Source organism: Coffea arabica, chromosome 5e (assembly GCF_036785885.1).
Source record: "Coffea arabica cultivar ET-39 chromosome 5e, Coffea Arabica ET-39 HiFi, whole genome shotgun sequence".
Classification (NCBI taxonomy): domain Eukaryota; kingdom Viridiplantae; phylum Streptophyta; class Magnoliopsida; order Gentianales; family Rubiaceae; genus Coffea; species Coffea arabica.
Window position 1 is genome coordinate 2,962,599 of NC_092318.1, and position 22,211 is coordinate 2,984,809.

Genomic DNA, 22,211 nt, shown 5'->3' on the forward strand with positions numbered 1-22,211 from the left:
TCATAAAGTTTTTAATTTTAACCATTAGACCATGACATTTTTGATTATATTATACATGAATTACTAATTCACAATCTGACACTTGTACCGAAGATTTTGAGATTATTGATAGTGTGTTTGGATATGTTTCTATTTGTTAAAAAAAATTTGATTGAATCATAAACACTATTTCCAATCGTCTTTCCATTTTCTTAATTACCATTTTGTCTCCCATACATCACATAACAACAGGTGCTATAATTTTTTTAAAAAAATAATATTCTAAATACTCTCAATCCAAACACTTAGTTTAAACTCACACCTTCCTGATGTGGTTCTCGATTCAAGGTTCAAGATTAAGTATGTTAATGTAATACTATGAATTACTAGTAATTGGATTATGTTTATACTATATTTGGAATTTTATCTTTTTTTTTTATTTTAAACCCATTGTCATAAACTAAAATAATTAATAATTTGTAATAGAACCTCATACAAATAAACATGTGTACGTATTGGGTAACTAAAACGGCATTTGGAAGTCCTAAACTGAGAATAAATTTAAAGATTTTTTTTCTTTTGCATTCGCAACATTTTTTTTCCACATGCCAACATTTACTAAGGTGACTTGGTAATTAACTATCCTAAGGTAAATACCAATTTATTGTGTTATCATTTGTCCATCCTTTTGTTTTTATATAAATATTCAAATTGTTATATTTTTATGAATAGGCTAAACATTCCAACTTCAGCATCATTGGGCCAAAATATCAGTCACAAGCTTAAATACGTTCCACCATTGGTTCGACTACAGATTCATAGACTGTAAATATTGTTTTATGTGTCACAAGTGGGGTCCAATACTTTTGCTTGCCTTTTTTTCGTAAAAAGTTTAGACGAGTTCATCTCCATTCATCACCACGAGTCAATGCATGTTTTCGAAATTATAAATCGCTTATCAATTAATTGTGAATTTCGAACACACCACTTGGTATAGGAAAGTGAACCATGCTTGTCTTCCATCTATTTTTCAATTTTGTAATACCATCATTGATGAAGTTCCTATGTGTTGTCAACCTTTGATTCCCTGTCAACGCTAGTCGACTGATCACTATGTCTGCGTTGTAAAAGTTTGGACAAAATAAAATCTGGGGAGAAACAACAGCACAGTACTGCAGACAAATGCACAATATGAGGTGGTTAGTACGACACTAATCGTGTCACGGCTTAGTGCTGGTGTGTAGGAGGCGGCGGCTTGCACTGATAGCATTTGGCGAACAGACCAAAGGAATCAACTTGTTTGATGATGTTGCTCATGCTTGCCCACCCTCCGAATCCAAATCCAACCACGAAAACCCATCCCACCGCGAATGTGTTCACCACATGCATGGCGGTCCAGCTCGGTAGGAAGAATGGTGGCTTTTCTGCAGCATTCTGCCACATCCAAGATCAGGGGAATTGTAAATTTCACATCCATAAACAATGTGCAAAATCTCTTACGTACTAGTTACTTCGAGGGAAGAGGGTTCACGCCAAAATTTGGCCAAAAAAAATTATACGGTTCAAATCTCATCTTGTACCTCGTTTTTAACAATATGTATGGGACTCACAAAATTTTGTTTTAAAATTACACATTATTGAAAGTAAGTTACACCATGTACAAAATTACCCCGTGTGCAAAATGCATATAACCTTCCGCAACCGTTCCTGCCCCGGTCCTCCGAGATGCCAACCCAAGTAAAGTTTTTTTGTCAATACTAAAATTAGATAGCATATGACAAAATGTGGACAATGATAAGGTCAGCCAGCCGTGTAACTCAATGTAGGATGTGGCTAGCATTAGCAGGATTGACTGCTGCAAATACCCAATGGCAATGAAACTCTACCAAACCTATATTGTAAATTTGCTGATATGGATTTTTTCATTCTGTGACCCCATGAAATCTAAACCAGTAACGAGGTCAAATTTATCACTTAGCCAGTATGACATAATTGTGCTTTCTTATATATTCGGCTCGGATGAAACCTTCTCTTGTATCTTTCACTAGATATATCAATGTTGCTCATACTCTTCAGCTATCTAAAGGCTCAATTTATAGCGTTTTTGGATGTGCCCTTTACTAAGATCACGTGTAGAGTGGAAGCCTATATGTACTCTACTGGTGCGGCAGTCAAGAAAGAAGCTAGAAGAAGCTAGCTGACTATTTAAGATAAATGCTTAACCCTACCATTGATTCCTACAAAAGTTTGAAATGTCTGTATGCCGGATAAGATAATTTCCCAATAATTGATTTTAGAAACTACAATTGTCACGGCGCTCCATTGTAACCAGTCAAATCAATTTCATCACGAGGGATAGCCAAACATATAGTGTACCAAATGCGGCTAGTAATAATAACTAATAGGGACAGTTCTAGCAACTAAAAGAGCATTCGACTAATGACAGCCAAAAGCAAACGGACCAATTACTAGTGTTTTGAAAACTGGATCAAACTGGTCTGTTCGACCTGTCAAACCACGAATTGGCCATATTTTTTGACTGACTTAGTAGTTGATTCAAAAGTTTAATTGAATCGGTCAAACCCAATAAAAAACTGGTTGAACCGGTGAAAGTCGGGAGATTCAACAGCGCTAATAATGTCTTATTTTTTAAAACAAGAATTTCAGCTTTATCCAAAATTTTTAATACCAAAAGAAACAAAAAATGATTAAACATTTTGAACTAGAGTTGAAAGATTGAACTGGTTGACCCGCAAACCAAAAGCTCTTTTAATTCACTCCGTGATTTGAGTTTAAAAACATTGGTTACCTGGCGATCTGAGGCCTTTCGGTAAGTAAGCATATGTGCAAGAGCAGGGATTATGTAGACGGTGAAGCTGACTAAAAATGCTCCAACAGCTGAATTGATCGGCCCAAAGAAGGGAAATATTATGGCCAGGAACCAAATTGGTATCACCACCGGTAACCTGACCAATGCCCTTAAACATATGCTTTTTGTGTCATGCATCCCGACCACTTTTTCCCACACAAAATACAGAGGGGTGCAAGCAAATCCAAATGTTATGAACTGCATCAGAGCCATTTAATCAAGTTAGTCGTCAGTTGTATTAGTCAAATGTGAGCAGTCGAAGAAATAGTGACTAAAGACCTGATGGATTAGCATTAGAATAACAGCTGCATCACGAAAACGTGTGCGAGGAAGCACTGAGAAGGCATTTCCATGGTCAAGGAGCTGGTCACCAAAGGCCCAATAAACAGCAGCAGCTGATGGGATTGTTAGTGTGAAGACGTAGATGGTCGCAAACAGATATATATACTTAAATTTCTGCGGCTTCCACATTGCATGCATGATCTCCCTGAAGACATCATCAAGACTTGCATTAATACATTAACTCCTGGCCAATTTGCATTTTATACTGTCACCTTTCAAGACGAACAGAAAAGCGGGACATCTGACTGGAACTTTAGATGCTTGCAACAATATTCACCATCAGCTTGACAGATATCATAACAAACCTAATGAATTTAAGCCTGTCCTTGTATTTGAACTGATAGCATCAGAGCCCTCTTTCAAACGACAGGCGAATAAAATGCTTTAGAGAGTTATCCTGTAGAATGACGCATGTTCCCAGGATAAATTTAGTCTCTATTTATCCTATAAGAATCATGATCTTCATAAACAAGTGATACATGTAACAATTCAATCTTAATACCAAGGGACATGCATTTTATTGAGAAGTACTCGCGGTAGTGCCTTCTAATATCTTAATCTTATTAGATAACCAATCAGCTTTCTTATAAAATATCTCTAAATTGCTCTTCAAATATTCTTTCTAAAACATGTACAATTAAAAAGCGTAGTTAATGTTAGGGGTCTTTTATCTGATCTGCAAGTGAACTCTTACATGATATGAAGATTTCCCAGCAACAAAGAACTGTGTCATAAGACAAAATTCCATGGCTTTTGCATATGTATCTATAAGAAATTTCCCTGCTAATCAGTTGAGGAAATTACTCACACAGTGACAGCATGACCACCAAAAGTGTAAAGTATGTTGGTGGCACCAGTAAAATACAATACTAGTTTTGTTGGGCCAGAATGTTTTACTCCATCAACCTACAAATTAAAGAGAAATGTAATTGCTGACTTAACAACAATTTCTGTACAAAAATGATAGTCAGGATCAGCATCGTTTCCATCATACCTGGCCATGGATAAAGGCCGCGATGGTTAGGTACCATGCAGTGTAAGTGGTCATCCCCAGACCGAAAAATGACCAAATTCTGTAGTTGTGAAATGAGGGGATGAACACGGTAGTTGCACAACACGCCCCAAATATGTATGTCCATGTTCTCTTGTCCAGTCTGTCATTAATGTAATATATATTGCTGCACTTACAAGAGTAACAAGATTAGTAAGCTATATTGTTTTTAACGAGTCGAATCGAGTTGAATAGTAGGTGTTCAGACTCTGTTCGTATATTATACCAACAGGTTCGAGTTCGGCTTGAATATTAAACAAATTATAAGTACTGTTTGAATTTGATTCATTTATTTGTAGAAATATTTAAGTTCAAGTTTGAACTTGCCTTATTAAACTAAAAGAGTTGAATTTGAGTTCTAGATTGAATTTGAGTTTGTAGATGATTTAATTATATTTTTAATAAATAATACATCATTTAGAATAAGTTTAGTTGTATTTTTGGGTTTTAAAAAAATAATATTAAATTATGTATACTTATTTTTTTAGTAAAATATAATATATATTTTATAATACTAAATGTATTTATGTTTGAATTTATTTATTTTTATAATTATTTGTGTTCATGAATACATTCGTGTTCATTTCAATTATTAAACGAGTCTAATATTGTGTTCGAATTCGATTCGTTTATTAAATGATCAATTTTTTTTTTCAATCAATTTTTTTTTTTCAATTCGAACAAGTTGAACGCGAACATATTCGCGGACTACTTGGTTTGTTAAAAGTTCTGGTAAACTAAGATAAAAACCTTAACCAAACTCTGTAATCAAAATTTACAAGCTCTAAAGAAAATGCTATCAGCCCAGCAAATCAAAAAAGAGAAATTGGCCTTTTGCTAAGTCTTACGATCAAAGAAAGACTATGTACCTTGCACAGGCTATCAGCTGTATAACAGCAGCACATAGGAGCATTGTGCAATTAAACGCTAATCCCACAGCTTTCCATTGTGGACCCAACAAACCATCCAACACCTCGAACCACTGCAAAGACAGATAGGAATTATGAACTTTTTTTTCTTTTGGCAAGGCATATTCTTAAACTAAGGTTGGAGACTAAAATGGTGTTAGTGTTTATTCAGTTAGTGGGGAAAAAGGAATAGAGGGATTTTCGGGTTCCTCCAAAATGTTTGCAGATTTTCTCACAGAGCTAACCTGAATAATATGGTTTTTGAAGCTGACATTCTCCTTCTCCTTTCTGGTCCGGTACTCAACATAGAGGACACTGATGAGATAAGAAGTCCAGCTTCCTAATAAACCATAGAATATCTGTAGAAGTACTCCTGACAGCATCCCCAGTTGGGAGAAAGAGTATGGCAAAGTCAAAAGAACCTGTGCCACCTGTGATCAAAACAGCCAAGATTCATATTTTATTTCTTTTGTGTTTTCTATTTTTCTTTGGGTACAATCGACATAGAATTCTACTCTTTCAACAATTTGTGCAGGGCAATTTCAGAATTATAACCTGATTTGAGGCGCAGCTGAACCATGCATCATAAACAGAGCCTCCATGCCAAAGTAAGCTTTTGAAGCTATGCCTAGGCTCATGATCCACTCTTTCTTCCTCTCCTCCCTGAGTTCCGTCATTCACACTTATGTCCCCAGGGACAATAGCCTCTTCAGCCTGTTTCTGTGGCACCATTGCTTCTTCCCTTCCTGAAACTCTGAAACTCAATCAAGTAAAGACTATCCCACGTTTTTTGACAAAAAAAAAAGAGAAATACTACCAAAAGAACTGTTCCTGGAGGGGTGTATCAATGCTTTAGGCCAAATAAACCCTGTAACTACAGCTAAAAAGGATAGCCAAAGAATGTACACGACTATGAAGCTAACTGATCATCGTAACCATTTTAAGTAGGACAGAGAATCAGAGATTTGACCCCTAGTTTACCTTTTTCTAGGATAGTGGCAGAGGTCAGTGAAGTATTATTTGTACAGGTTTCAGTCGGCGGTTACTACTTCTCAGAAGGTTGTTTTGCAATCTCAGTCAGAGAGCAGCCAGTGAAGTAGTAAATGCCATTCAACAAATTTCACCAACAGAGATCTTTCTTTCACCGCTCTTCCAATAAATGAACCCTTTAATGTTTTTGAAACAATCCAATGGGCTCCACCAGCAAAGGCGAAGACAAAACACAGCAACTTTTTGATTAAATGAACTTGGAGAATGAAATTGCCCACAAACAAAGTAAGTTTGCTTCCTGCGTACACTAAAAAGGCCTAAAGGGTCTCTCTGAGTGAAAGGATTGTAGGATGGGACTCTGGTTTTCAGCAGGAAAAGAAAGGATACTTCGTTACGCTTTTGCTAAGCGATGAAACACAAAATCTAACTGTCAACTGTTTCCTCCTTTCTTAATACTCTCCTACGTCGTCGTCTTGGAGCTCCTGAGAGGCTGACGGATCTTATTAGTGAGGGAACTTCGGTTCACTCATGACTGTATACTCATGATTTTGGAGTTTTGTTCACTCTTTTTGTTTCCGTTTTTTATGGTTGGTGGTGGTGATGGAAGAAATGACAGTGGGTGATGATGGTGGAAGGGATACCGATGGGTGATCGTGGTGGTGGTGGTGGTTGTTCATGGTGGTTTGCAAGTGATGATGGTGATTAATGGGTAGATATTAGTGAAAAGTCCAGAAGCGATAGAGAAAAGACAGACGGAGAAAAACAAATTACGCCATGCAAGGGACTTGGCGTCAGTGGTTTCTTTTTTATTTCCATGAAAACATCCTCCCTGTCTCAGATCCCATTGTCTCTTTTTGACTCTGATCATTCATAGCACTTTCTCGATTTTATTAAAGTGTCATTTTTTTAAGTTAAAAGTTAAAACATCCTAAAATATTTATCTATCTTATCAAAGTTAAAATTACATTTGTTCTCTTTTTTAATATTATCTCTAATTTATCTATATTTTATATTAAAGTCAAATACTTTTTGTTCTCTATTTTTAATATTATCATCACTTTATCTATATTTTGTATTAAATTTAAATTTTAAAATTGAACTTTAGAAGGTAAATTTCAAAACAAATCTACTAATACATAATAACTCTTAAAAAGTTGAAATCTTGAGATAAGACAAACAATTTGGGATTATATGTTAGGTGGGAACCCATCAATTGAACATTTTGTTGCTGCTTATCTTTAATTCTTTTGATAAAAGAGCAGCCATTGAACAAGTTTTGACTTTGGGTTTAGTGGGAGACCTAATGATCAACGATGAGGTTGGTATACGTTGTGATGTAGGGTACGTCCAGGTTCCCATCAGTGCAAAACTTTTTCTCTTTTTGTAATTTAACAAATGTCAAGGAGGGAGGGCGTATCATGGTAGCACTAAAATATTGACAAGAAAAATAAAATAAAATAAAATAAAAGTCATTATGCAAATATAATTCAAACCCCAAAACTATCCTAATTTCAACCCATTAGTCCTTGGAAGGTAATATATGGTCTAATTATTAAGGCATATAAAAGGTCTCTGATTCAGCTTAATTTTAAGGGATAATTTCAGAAACCTCCCTTGAGGTTTCTAACAATTTCACTCTGTTCCCCTCAGGTTTAAGAAATTATACTTAACTCCCTTGACATAGTAAAATACGTATAATGCCCTCCGCTTAGTAGATAATTTTAAATTTAAGGCAATAAATTTACAAAATCTAAAAAAAAACCTATTTTTTCTATCTCTTGTCTATTTTCTAGTTATTAGAACCTCTTTTTATTATCTTCAGTTTTATGGATATTAGCAAATTGATATTACAAAATCTAAAAATGGAGTAGACTAACTAGAAAAAATGAAAAGACTCGCAATGATAGAGAAATAAATAGTGAAATTGATGATTGAAATAAGAAAAAGAACTAAAGACGTGGAATTTGTCATATTTTGTTTGTTATTAAGAAAAACTTTTATCAAAAGTCAATAATTACATAATGATTTCTTTCATTGGATTAGAAATTTTTTATTATGATTTTATTGTGGAGATAGAATTTATTCTCTACTTTTTAGATATTAATATTTTTAAGGCCATAGGAGAGTTGTAAAAGTGGTTCTAGGTCAAATTGGCTAATATTAAAAAGGCATTTGAGCATTGATATTTAATTTGGAGGTATAAAATTGATTGTCAATAGGATTTTGTGGGTGTGTGTGTGTTTTTTTTTTATCGTGGCAAGTATTGATACTATATATGCAATTTGGAATCTTTTGAATGGCTATTTGATTTTATAACTTATGCTTAGGGATGGCAACGGGGGCGGGTGCCCGCGGGGGGCTCTCGGGACGGGGGTTGGGGCGGGGGGGAATTTTTTCCCCCGTTTAGAAATGGGGCGGGGGCGGGTGAGTATACCCCTGCCCCATCTCCCGCCCCGCCACCCGCAAAAAAAATTATATATATAAATATATATAATATGTAATTTAATTAGTTATAAACTTATGATAATAATATTATTAGTTAGATGAATTATATAATGTATATTAATGTATGTAATATAATTGATATTATCAATTATACGAATAATTAGATATGTCTACTAATAGAATTTATTAATTAGTTATACTAAATTTACTAATACATTTATACTAAATTTCTAATTACACTTAATAGAATAACATTTTTTCTCAAAAAAAAGCACAAACACAATAATGAATTAGTGATTGTATTTGTACCAAAAGTGAAAACTTAACTATTTTAATTGTATTTATTTCATCATGTTGGATTGTATTCAAATAACTTTTGTTGATTGTTTTTATGAGTTTCAATTGTAAAATTACAATGAATAATAACTTGATGATGTGTTGATATTTTAGTACTTGATTATTTATTAAAATTTAACTATAATAAAATTTTATTAACCCCGGAGAAAAAATTTTATTAACCCCACGGGTGCCCTCGCGGGAGAAGCGGGGCGGGGTGGGGCGGGGGTAGTGGGAGGCGGGGGACGGGACCCCTCCCTCGCCCCCGCCCCGCTGCCATCCCTACTTATGCTTGGATGATTGTTAGGGATTTGGCCTGTTGATTTATGCAAAATATGAAAGAAAATGATTGAATATACTATATTTTTCTTTCTTAGTTTTGTACAAAAGGACAATTTAGAATTTTTGAAAGAAAATCTAAGTTCTTGGACCTACATTGTTACTAAACAGTAAAAGTAGGGGAGGCATATGTAATTTTTAAAACCTGAGAGGACCTCTTTAATTGTAATTGTCAGAAACCTCAGGGGAGGTTTGTGAAATTATCCCTAATTTTAAACCCTTTTCTAGTTTTCTTTCTCCACTTTCCATGTAAGGTTTAGGTTGTAGAAAGAAGAAACAAGTCACTGAATATTTTGAGTTAAGACTTTGAACATAATTTCATATTTGTAAGCAGTAGAAGTATGAGGCCATGCCTATTATACACAATCAAGACAAAAATGCAGAATTGGATTGTTCACAACACAGAATCTTATAGTATCCTTCCAAAATTCCCAAATTTGAGATGGACAAACCTCCTTAAGAGAGCAAATATATAGCTCATGCAAACACGGCTACTGGTGGTGGGGGAAAGTTGGATTGAGTGGTAAAAAAAAAAAAAAAAAATCATGTATTGGGAATCAAATAGAGGAGCGGATGCTTTAGCCAAGAAGAGAATTTCTTTTGTCTAATTTTTCACTCTTAGATTCATGTCCTCCTCAGTTAGGTTCTGTTTTGATTGATGGTTTAGGGGTGTTAAATTCCCCCGGGACTATTTATTGTATTGAACCAATTTTATTTGCTTTAGTATATTTTCATATTTATTATAAAAAAAGATTAATCTTCTATACACTGATCGTGCATACACTTTCACCATTAGATGCATGACACATAATTTGAATTTGAATTTAAAATCTAAAATTTGCATATATATCATATATCTAATCATAATAATATATACACTGTCAATATATATATAATTTATTAAAAAAAATCGTGAACTCATCACTTCTAAATTCTAATGCCATATTAGAGTCGTGCAATTCCAATAGTGGAAGATATTAAAATTCCATAGTCTTTGAAGTCGTGTTTCACACGGGACAATGATTGTGTATTACATTTTAATTCCTTCAATCATTCCTCCAATTTCAAACTTTTAATGGCCAATTTCAAACTTTTAATGGCAGACAGGGAAAGAGTCTTTTGTAGAACGGAACCTATTTCGAGTCGGACAAGTGTTGTTAGTGAGTCAAACTCATAAAATGGAACATCATAACGATGATTCTGTAGTTCTTTAGTTGCTTTACGTAAAACAATTACTTTTTCACTAATTCTTTCAGCTGAAAAATGTGCAAAGCCTAGAATCTAGAGTGATTACAACTTAAGGATGGGTATGGTCTCACATCAGCTTGACTTTATGTTTGCGTTTGCGTATGGTCCATTCAATAATGTTTGCTTGGCTATCGCCATATTTTTTAAAGATTCTATCTAATATGCACACGTTAAAATGTATTTCAGATGTAAAATTTTTCAAAAGATAATATCAATTAAAGAACGCTTATAAATGTAAAGAAAGGTAATAATTAGTAGTATGTATATAAACATAATAAATTGGATGAAGTTTAAGTGTGTTAACGGCTAATTAAAAAAAAACGCATTTTCAAAAGCCATGTTTATCTTTTTATCCGCAAGTCCTCGTATGTTTAAGGTAAAAAAACTTATTGACTTTCCAATGTCACATTTTCTTTTTCTTGTTTTTTTTCCCCTCAAGGTTGATTGGTGGATCAATGTTAGGACATTTTCTTTCTTTCTTTTTGAGAGAATCTGTTCTAGGTTAACCCCATCCCTCGAGGGTTTATTAGTTTCTTGATGAGAATCCTAGGACTCGCTCTTTTTCCCCCTTAGACCCCACCATTTTTGTTTTATTGCTAATGGTAATGTGAATGATTAGAAGCAGCAATAACCATTCGTAACTAAAAAGAATTTATTATAAATAAAATAATTTAAAATTCTAAAAAAATAAAATAAGGAGTTGAACGCTTAATGGAAGGTCCAGACTGAAAAGTTGTCTTCAAATATATATATAAATAAATAAATAAATAAATATATATATATATATATATGATTCCTAATCACTTATTTTATTTCGCATACATTACGTCACAAAAATATTACAATATCGTTGTATATAATTTTTGGTCGCATATGAATTTTTTTTCTGGGTCTTGCCCTAACCTATTGACCAGATCGCAGTCCCCCATCCTCGTTACTTCTCTTGCGTCTTCTATTAATAGAGGCTGACTTCATCGACCAATTCTTTTCATAGACTCAATTTTGTTAGTCCCAGCACCCACGATTCGTTTCTTTGTGTTTTAGGAGCACTCCAAAGAAGTTATGTAGCCAAAAAGTTGAGAACAACTTGACCTTATTCTTCAACTAATTTTTGACTAATTTTATTGTGAAAAATGTAGTTTAGTTTTAGTTTTCAATGTTTAACCCTTGTACTGTTTTCAGTCCTTAAGGCTCTGACAAAAACAAATTCGGTTCACAATGTTTAGCATATGTGCAGTTTTGATCTCTCAAGTTTTTGGTAAGAACAAATTTGGTTTTCATTATATCTATTTAAAGCAGATTTAGGACATTTGAAAAAAAAAAAAATTTTCCGATTACTGAGAGTATTTAGTCACATGCAATTGTGTGTCTATTAAATTGAATTTAAAGATAAAGAAGCAAAATAGCGACTAACTTTATTTAATAAGAATACTAAAGAACTAATTAATCATGTGCTAATGAATGAACCAGTAAATATTAAAAAAAAATTGTTAAACGACAAAACTGAAACTAGTCGAACTATCTAGTTCATTGATTCAAAACTCATTTTTACTCTCTATCCTTACTTTCTCGAACCAAAAAAACCCTAATGCTCAATTTTTACATATAATTTAACAATTTTTTTTGTTTTGTTGCTTGTTTAATTAGTTACTTACCTGCCATCAAATAAGTTATTTTTTTTGTTCGAAATTAGCTGTTGTTTTGTTTCTTTGAAAAGATTTAGTTAACATGTAGTTACTTTTATGTGACTGTTTTTTAATAATTGAGAAAATCTATTAGTTATCCTAAATCTACTTCAAATTGAGAATATTCAAGACCAGAATTATTTTTCCCCAAACTTTGAAGACTAAAATCACACTAAGTGTCAAACACTAGGAACCAGATTTATTTTTACTTTGAGTAAATCTTATATACATTGACAGTTTATACACTATTATCATTTGATTCATGACATATGTGCAAATGTTGAATTTCAAATTTAAATGTTGCATAGTTGTCATTCATCTAACGCTGACAGTGTTTACATTGTCAGTATAGGAAAGATTGATCATTTTACTTTTTAGCAAAACTTTAGAGACTAAAAGTCACACAAGTACCAAATATTGGGAACCAAAGTTACATTTCTTCCTATTTTACTTTCAAAGGCTGAAATAAATCTCCATAATTCTTTCAAATTCACGTTACTAATTGTTCCCTTAAGGCCATAACTATGATTTGGACTGCATTGCTTCCCAACATCTTTACACTGCCGCTTTATCTCCACTGTCCGGATGGAATTATGAGAAAATTGTTCCTTTGGAAAGCATTAATTGCATCGTGATCTTATCAAGTACATCATAGCATGGATATCTCTTGCAATTACTCTGATTTTGTTTGTTTTTATCTGTATGTTTTAATATCTAGTAATATATTATTTCATAGTTTTAGGTCCAAGTTTTGTAAATAGCTCTTCTACAATAATGAAAAGTGGGAAACATTTTTGTATTATTCTTTTTGTTGACATACTTGGCTTGGTTAATGTATGAGTTGAAGGAGTAGCACTTTTTGTTTGATGAACGTCATTTCCTATAACTAGCTTCTTCCTTTTTCCAAGGGAAACTGTGGAACGAGAACAGTGACGAGTGAACCTGAACACTTATTACAGACTTATTAATTATATCTGTCTTAACATAACCACACTACTTTATTTATGCAGGAAAATGACAACCACTTTCACTATATTAAGTTTTTTTTTTAATATGTGGAAAGTATTGAACCTAAAATCTTCCACTTTCATTACAGTTTCCTTATATTATATAAGAACGAGTTTAGGACAAAGATAGTTTTTGAATTTCAACCGCAAGGGTGGGGCTATTTTGGGAATGTGAGAGTGTTTGAAGTATAATTGGAGCATTAAGTACAAGTTATTCCAGCTTTAATTTTGCTATAATTACTTATATAACCTTTCAGACATTTAAGGCTAGGGGCAGGTTTGGTAAGTGACAATGTTTGGTGCCAAATTGAGTATCAGGTACAACTGAATTAAGCTTGTGTTTTGATAGAATTACATAAAAGGCCTTTTAATCATTTATTATACTAACATCCAAACCTTCCAATTTTCTGAAGCCTTTCTCATTTGTTAAGGAATTAATTGGATGTTTACATAATTGGATTTTAATTACAATTAATTGACCTAATTATTACCTGAGCAACCATTATCATATTTATGCCCCATGTTCAGCCGATTGCCCTAAACAACCATCACCATAGTTATGCCTCCATGTTCAGCCGATAGCCTTTCTTCTTTTTCCGTTTCACCTCTTTGGTTTTATTATGGCTATTAAATATTTGGTGAAAGGTGCAACTTTTTTTTAAATTGAGGTGATTTTTTTTTATAATTGGTTTATTCAAGAATTCCATATAGTTTGCTTTTTGATACTTCTAATTCCAAAAACTAACTAATTGTACTATTTTCTGGTTCTTGTATTTGTGGACTAGGTTGAAGTTGGTATCAAAACCTGGCTTTGTTGCATATATCTTGAATAAGATTAGCAATTTTATCACCTTGCTTATAATTCATTGAATGAAGTTGTGTAGAACTAATTTTTAAAGTAGAGGAACTTATTTGTTCTTATAAATTTATTACTTGTAAGTTATAGATATTAAGTCAAAGTTTAATTAGAACAGGGTATAACATGAGGGCATTGCAAAAGCAAGTTGGAGGACGACCCTGAGGAAGTCCCTTCAGTCTTGAAGAAAATTGATTTGCCTTTTGGAAGCATTGAAGCTCGCGTCACACTGGATCCAACACATGCTTAGTTTCATATCCCATCTTCACCTCCTCGGCCAAGTGGCTAACATCAAATATTGCATTCATTAGACTTTCTGGTATGTCGTGATTTACCACCTACATGCGCCATCACATACTATATATCACTCAAACTAAACTATGCAAAAGCATGATATTTTTTGACAGTTCTAGAAAGAAGGGAGTCTGAATTTCTAGAATTTCTGGTGTCTTGCTGCTACTAAGTAGCTAGGAATCCAAATTCCCAAGCGAAAAAGAAAAAAAAGAAAAGGAAATGATCCGGTAGTTACCATGAAGAAACCTCAGTCTTGACATCTTCTTCCAAAGTCTCAGATAGCTTGAAAATGCTAATCAGTATTGTTGAAAGTAAGGTATGAAAAAATAATAATAGGGATTGAAATTTGAGGCTCTGAGGCAACAGGCTTATGGGTGTAGGTGTTGCAGTAAGCATAGCAAGAAAGGATGGAATCAAGACCTGGTGATTCTGCCAGTAGTTTAATGCTTGACAAAATTTTTGATGGTTGAACAGAACTATTATGGCATTTTATATTATGGATAATGTATGGTTCAAGTAGTTATTTTTATTTAGTTTTTCATGTAATATGATTTGGAATTCAGCTTGTGTTTATTTTAATTGAAAATTTTATGACTGTAAAATTTATTAACTTAGAATTTTGTCCTTCATTGAAACTAAAAAAGAAAATTAATCATGCTACATAGTACTAAGATGTAATTTGCACTCTATTTGCTTTCCATGTTATGATCTCGTTCTTGTATTCTACTGTTTATATAATTCCAAATACAAAAAATTTTCTTTTTTACTTTGACAACTCATTTTGCGATATTATTTAACATGCTATCTAAAAAAATTTATAGTGGAACTTGATGAGTTTAAATGCTTCAGCTACAACACCATTTTGATTGCATTCGATTAATTCATTTACTCGTAATTGTATACATAAACATTGATAAATAATGTTTCTTGATTTAATTGAGACAACTATTATTCATAGTTCAAACGAGTCAATTAAGTAGAGTTGCTATATTGGATACTTATACAAGTAAACATTGAAAAATATTAAGCAGTTTCTACCATAGCTTGCAATTCGAATTCATATGAGCAATTTCTTCTGATTTTAGTTACCATTTCCTACAATTTCAAATTTAGAAAATATTATTTGCACCAATTTTTTATAATCAAGGTAATTTCAAATCAGATCTTTAACAATTATGCAGATTTGAACTTATTTATGAGATTAAGAAGAAATGTCCCTAGCTAAAAACACCAAATCTGAATCGTTTCTACAAAACTTTGAAGAGACCACTTAAGTTTCTTATCTATCTATCATTTTTGGGCATTATTATCTCTATAAGAAACATGTAATTAAGTTGAATTATGCCTACCAAATTATATAAATAGTTATTCTAAAATAAAATTATTTTAGATTAGATTGGACGCAAAGTGATTGATGGATAAACTTGACTTCATAATTCAACTTGAGCTTAAGTCGAGGGAGAAATCAGAAGCATTGCTTGAGGGATCTTTCACGAATATATATAGATTCAGGAGATAAGGGGTCCAATTGATACTTTTAAATGTTTTTATCATCTTGAATAAGTTTTAGAAAAAACTTTTGGATACTTTTCAATTGCACTTCAAATATTCTTACATTTCCAAACTACCCTTATCTTTGCGGTTGAAATTCTAACATAACTTTTGATCACAACTGATTCTTATATAGTATAAGAATAAGGATATTTCATTGCACATTATTATGTTGACTCACTATGTAACTTATGATTTTTCTATTAAAATAACATGATAAAATCATCATACTTCAGTTCTTATACAACAAAATATTAAACAATAATTATTAATTATCTTCAATCACAAGTACCAAATTCCAGCGCGTCGCGCGGGCTCTCCTTCCCTAGTTTTTTCCATAATATTAAGTTAGTTATCATTTCGGGTAATTATTTAGCTCAAAATTCAACTATAGCTTTCACCCAAGTAATCATAGTTAATTAGTTATTCTAATTAGTTAGGGAGATAAAAGTACTTTTAATGTGTTTGATTAGCATCATTTTTTAAGTTCACAAGTAGAGATTTTGGTCACTGAAACATCTTTTAGCACAAACTTAAAATTGGCACTTTTAGAATAAATTTTATGTCTTAAAAAATTTAACTTTTTTACCGTTTTATCATTAAACCTAAACTGAATGAATAGATAAATATACATTATTAAGTAGAAAAGGATTTTATGCAAGTATGCATCCAAACATTATGGTTTTTGATAAGCCACCATAATCTCAAACGGTCACTAAAGTCTTCCTACTTTGCATCGGCAGTCTATGTAAAGAGAGTAACTTGTTCTCTAATTCTCTAATCAGATCATCAAAGTAATTTAAGTAACTAAATTAATTGTAAAAACCATGCTCTCTCCTATCAAATCAAAATCTATAATAATTCCTCTGTTTCAATGACCTATATCTTCCAACACAAATTGTATGTCATTCTATCTACTAGCGTTCTCACCCGTGCTATGCAGGGTTCATACATGCATCAAATAATAATATTATCTGGTAAAAACATTAAAAGACAAAATAGTGTTAATTTTTATCAATATGTGTCAAAGAAAAGCTTCTGACCATGAAAGGTAGGCAGTGGCCTAATTATCAACCTAACAAGACTATAAATTTGCTTAGAAAATTATGTTCAGTTGTTGTATATTGTTGCAACTATATAATGTTTGTCTCATTCTGAAAAAATTTGCCTCTTTCATGTTGTACCCTAAACTAAACTACATATGAACAAATAAATAATTAATTGTACGGCATTGTTAGGAGACATTTTTTTATAACTATTTTGTCGGGAAAAAAAATTCTAAAGTATCTAAAGTAAACCTAAAATGCCCTAAAAAATACAACCAAAAATATAAAGATATATTAAAAAAAAATACGTCAAACATGCACACTACCTTTCCCCTCATTCCTTTCTTTGCTACTTCACCTACCCTGTGACTGCACACTTTTGACTGCTCTATTCACTATAATTCCCTCTCCCTCCAACTCCACCTCTCTCCCGCTACTCTCCTCCCACCTGAACTATTGTAGTTGGGGCACTTTTAAGTTCATTATTTTAAGTCTTATATGCTCAAAATGAGACCTTGACATGCTATTTTGTACTCTATGGACACGTAAAATTTGTATATTCTATTAATGGTAGACTACATGATTCCAATTAAACAATTTAAAAGATTGGGTAAAAAATAAAAAAAAACCCTTATGGTAAACCTAATATACAGAAAAGCTCTTCGTAGTTTCAAAATGTATAATATGATACCTCATGTTTTGAATTAAATTGTAAATGTAACAAAATCCATTAAACTTAACGGAAATGATTTATTGGAATCTAAAAAAAAAATTATATGTAATTTTTAATAAATATACATGTTCTACCTCTTAATTCTCAATTCTCTCTATCTAGAGAATAAAACAAATGATTTTTTGACCTGTCTTTTAGTTAATTATATCAGGACGTTTTGGTTATTTCGTTCATTTCCGTTAAGTTTAACGGATTCCATCACCTTTACTATTTAATTTAAAGTATAAGATGTCGTGTTGTACATTTTGAAACCACGAAGGGCTTTTCTGTGTATTAGATTTACCACAGGGGTTTTTTTATTTTTTACCCTAAAAGATTTACAAATTTTACCAAATCTTAGTCAATCAATCAATGTCTTAAAAGGTAAGAGAAAAATAATCGCAAAACAAAGTTATTAAACATGTATATGGGAAGTTTAAATTTTCGAAGACCATGACCTTATTGATGAACTGTTCAACTTTAACTTTGAGATAATATAGAAACCACTCAATCGGTTAAATAAAAGAAAAATGTAGAATGAGCTCAACCTCCAGAGTTCGGCATCAGTAAGTTAGTTTTTCAACTCAACAAAAAAGCTAAAATTTATTTTTCTTTCTAGTTTTCTAATAAAAAAAAAGAGTAAAACAGAAACATAAAGTGGGACCAAGAATGGTACGTTGCAGAAATGCAATATTTTTGGTCCATTAAAAGTCTAGGGAAAGAGTTTTGTCAAATTGAGGAATCATAAACTTGATATTGAGTTTTAAGTGTATACTAAGCCAAAAAATATATATTTTTTTTAATAAAGTAAAAACCTTTTGCCTAAACAATTCCCGATCTTTCAAATGCCAGATAAAATGAGTTCGAGAGCTTAGTTGTAAGACAGGAAAGTCAAGGTGTCCGCCTTGAGCACCTACCTACACCTAGGCAGCACCTGGTTGCCAGTTTAATTTCATTTTTTGTTTTAAGGCCAATGTGCTCCAACAAGCGACTCTATTTCCCAAAAATAAGAATAAATAAATAAGAAAAATTTACAAAAGATCCTATATGTGTCTCGTTTTTTGGCTTACTTGAGTAGTAAGAGACAAAACAAATGACTGATTGAAAGTAATTGACACTTGATAAGAGATTAATTAGGCTAGAATCCAGTAAGTTTATCTTAAGGACCAAACTGAAAACATTGTGGGCACAAACTAATAATCACAGAAAGTTGGTTGTACAGTTTAGAAAGAAACGAAACTAGAGAAACTAAGTTGCAATTACAGAAAATTCAACATCTTCTTCCTACATCCAAAACGCCATGGCTGCTACTCTTGACTTTCCGGCAACTCTCACGGGTTCCAGCCACCATTGGAATGGCCGGAGTAGTCTAAGTCAAATGCCCAGAAGTTCATCAATTTGTCCTTTATCTCTGGGTTTCAATTGGGCATCTTATTGAACAACAGGGAAATAATACACACTAATTCTTTATGTCAATATTGAAGGTAATCAGACCATGGTTTTTAGCAAATTCCTATGGAAACACAAATTACAAAAACAAGATATATAGAAGATTTTTCAGAAATTCTAGCCTCAGGAACACAACAAATCACAAGGGAAGAAATTCATGGATAAAAAATGCTGTTTTCACATTGAAATCAAGGAGAGAGAGGTAACCCAATGAAGATTTTGACACTAGTGATTTCCTAATTTTCAACACTTGTAATTAATATTCATTAACTATATACACAAAGCATAATTACCAAGGGCCATGAATATGATTCGAGGAGTTCCCAATACCAAATGCAATATGCATGAGCATGAATATTATGGTCAATTTCATTTTGCACCCCTCGTTATATCTTAATTCTCAATTTAGTTCTTAAATTATAACGTTGGATACTTTTAACTATAAAAGATATCCCTCTTAAGGATAATTGTTAATAGAGATAATTTTAGAAGCCTCTCCTATGATTTTTAACAATTTCATTGAGCTTTTTCAAAGTTTTAAAAATTACACCTATCTCTCTTAGTCACATAAAACGATAATATTAGCCTTATCATTTTAATAAACTCTCTTGTTAGGTATGCATATACAAAGAATGAGATTTATAATTATTTTTTCTTTTCTATTTCTCTTATTATTCTTTTTTTTTTATATTTAACAAGTAAAAACACAGAATTATAAACTGTAAATATTGACCTTAGTTGCTAGCATTACTGAATATTGAACTGGTAACCTTTTTTCTTTTTATTTTCAGTTGACAACTTTGAATGTGATCCAATTTTTTAGTTTATCTTTTTTTTTTTTGGGGTGTAGGGTTAGTCAGCTAGTTGAATTCAGATTTTCTTTCCCAAAAAAAAAACAAATCAGCTTTTACATTCCTATCTTATTATCCACTTCTAAATTGCACCCCGAAACTCCAATATTTGGACATTTAGAACCCCAGAATTTGGCTAATGACTGAAAAATTAATTATAAAACACAAAGTAAAGTGCAAATGCCTAAATAAGTATGATTTTAATTTAGGTATATCATAAGAAGTAGAGGGCAACAAATTTATTTGTGGAGGATTTATCTACCAATTAATAAGCCTAACTTGTTGTTTACAGTATGATAAAGTATATCATATCAGAAATGCTTCAACCAATTTCAAGAATTACAAAAAATCGTCATTCGAATGTTAGTTACAAACACAATGATTAGAATGTTTAGGTTCTATTCCTAGTAATATATAGGTTGTTGGTTATATTGTTCAAGTCTTTCGGTATATCCATACACACACATTTATTGCATTTTTAAAGATTCAGATAACATATTCCACGAATATGATGTTACGAGGTAAGCCAAATATGAAATAAACCATTCCCATTTTACTCTCAAAAATTATTGTGAAATAGATCAACACAAGATAAAATGTGCAATGTGAAGTTTGGGGGTGCAAAGTAGAAAGGAGAAACATGTCAAGAGTGTAAATTGAATTTTGAAGATAAATAACAACTTCCACTACGGAAATTCATTTCAACTTTTATGACAAGATAAACAACTGGATCAAAATTTGACAAATCTAAAAGTTTAGATGCAATATCTTCAAAGCTTGTAAGGAATTCGATTCACTTCTGTAAGGGAGTAGTATTCATTTTTCATTATTTTTCTTATGTAAAGGAGGTTAGGTATATATCCCCTTTTGTCCATTTATTAAAATTTTTTAATAAAATAATGGGTTGACATCCCTCCCTGTGTACAGGATTTGTCAAAAAAAAATCTTCAGAATTGAAATTTAAGTTACAAAGTGAAAACTGGCAATGAGGTACGAGGTGTAAGTGAAAATAAGTCCATACTGACTATTTTCTGGTGTGTAACATTCTCAATTAGTCTGTTATCAGCTAGTAAGTCGCTTTCTTGTGATGGGATGGATGAATTTTTCCTGTTCACTTGCTTCTAAATACATTTTGCCAAAACCAAATCGAGAGGTAATTATGTAGACCATTAAACGTCTGAAATCCCAATCACTTTGAATCAAGGACGAAGACAGGAGGATGGGGAGTCGCCATCATCCCACAAGTCCAAAAAATATTATATATTTTTCCTTGTAAAAAATGAAAGTTTTCAAAAATGTATTTTATAAATTTGAACTTTAGCCCTGCAAACATTTCAAATAGTAGGTTTCATTTGGATTGAGAAATTTAACAAATGATTTGAAATCCATCTAAATCGCGTTAGTAGTTTGGATTGCTTAAGAGGTATCTAAGTTTGTAAATTACCAATTATCAGAATAGGCGTTAGAATAATTGGTGATTTACAAATTCAAATAGCCTCTAAGTAATCTAAACAACTAGAAAGATTTGGAAGGATTTCAAATCTTTTATCAAATCCCTCAATTAAAATGCGGCATCGACTCCATAATCAATGTTTATACAATTCGCCCACTCGGCGAAAATTCTTCGCCGGAATCCTATTTTGTCTGCACTACTTGAGCTTCTAACCGCTCATCCTATCTAAATATTTCTCTGCAAATCAACATAAGGTTTTCAATCCAGACATGTTAGGGTGTTGAAGCCGTTTAACCTATTAACATAATGGACTTCATGAAATCTGGGTACTCTACATGCAAATTGAGGTGAAAATTGACCGTGAATGTCAAGAAAGTACAATAAAATTAGTAGTTGAATGTTTTCCTACTTTAATTGGTGTTAAAAATCAGGTATCGTCGTACTATTCATAACCTTTAATTTGTGTAATCTCACCACTAATCTAATTTCCTTCGAGCATGGATACCATCTTGCAATTCTTGTCTTTTTTTTTTTTTAATTTTCGTCTTGAGTAAGCTACATTAAATTTACGAAAGTGTGGTATGCAACTTTTATTTTGTTTTTGAATTTACGTGTTCCTTTTTTTTTTTTGCCCTTTTAGTTGGTTTCATATTTTAACAGGGGATGCAGCAAATGCTATAACCATCCAATTAGATCCTGTTTTATTTTACTTTAGTTTTTTGGACAAAATTTTGCTTTAGTGACTTAAGTCCCTTCCTTTTGAGGATTTGGTACTAAAAATTACCCTGCTGAGGTACAAA

General features: G+C 32.4%; 1 protein-coding gene across 2 annotated transcripts; it reads right to left on the reverse strand.

Annotated features, from left to right (window-relative positions):
• Nucleotides 1–923: 923 nt before the first annotated feature.
• On the reverse strand, nucleotides 924–6,978 carry LOC113689946 (auxin transporter-like protein 2). 2 transcript variants are annotated; one of them, XM_027207768.2, is made up of 9 exons: nucleotides 6,131–6,978; nucleotides 5,705–5,895; nucleotides 5,395–5,580; nucleotides 5,111–5,223; nucleotides 4,185–4,368; nucleotides 3,999–4,096; nucleotides 3,128–3,335; nucleotides 2,789–3,046; nucleotides 924–1,413 (listed from the first exon to the last, which is right to left on the reverse strand). In XM_027207768.2, exons 2-9 carry the CDS (start codon nucleotides 5,879–5,881, stop codon nucleotides 1,207–1,209), a joined length of 1,431 nt encoding a protein of 476 aa, XP_027063569.1. In that variant the 5' UTR covers nucleotides 5,882–5,895; nucleotides 6,131–6,978; the 3' UTR covers nucleotides 924–1,206. The 2 variants fall into 2 exon arrangements, with proteins under 2 accessions (XP_027063569.1, XP_027063568.1); XM_027207767.2 differs by having other exon boundaries at nucleotides 5,705–5,903.
• Nucleotides 6,979–22,211: the final 15,233 nt, after the last annotated feature.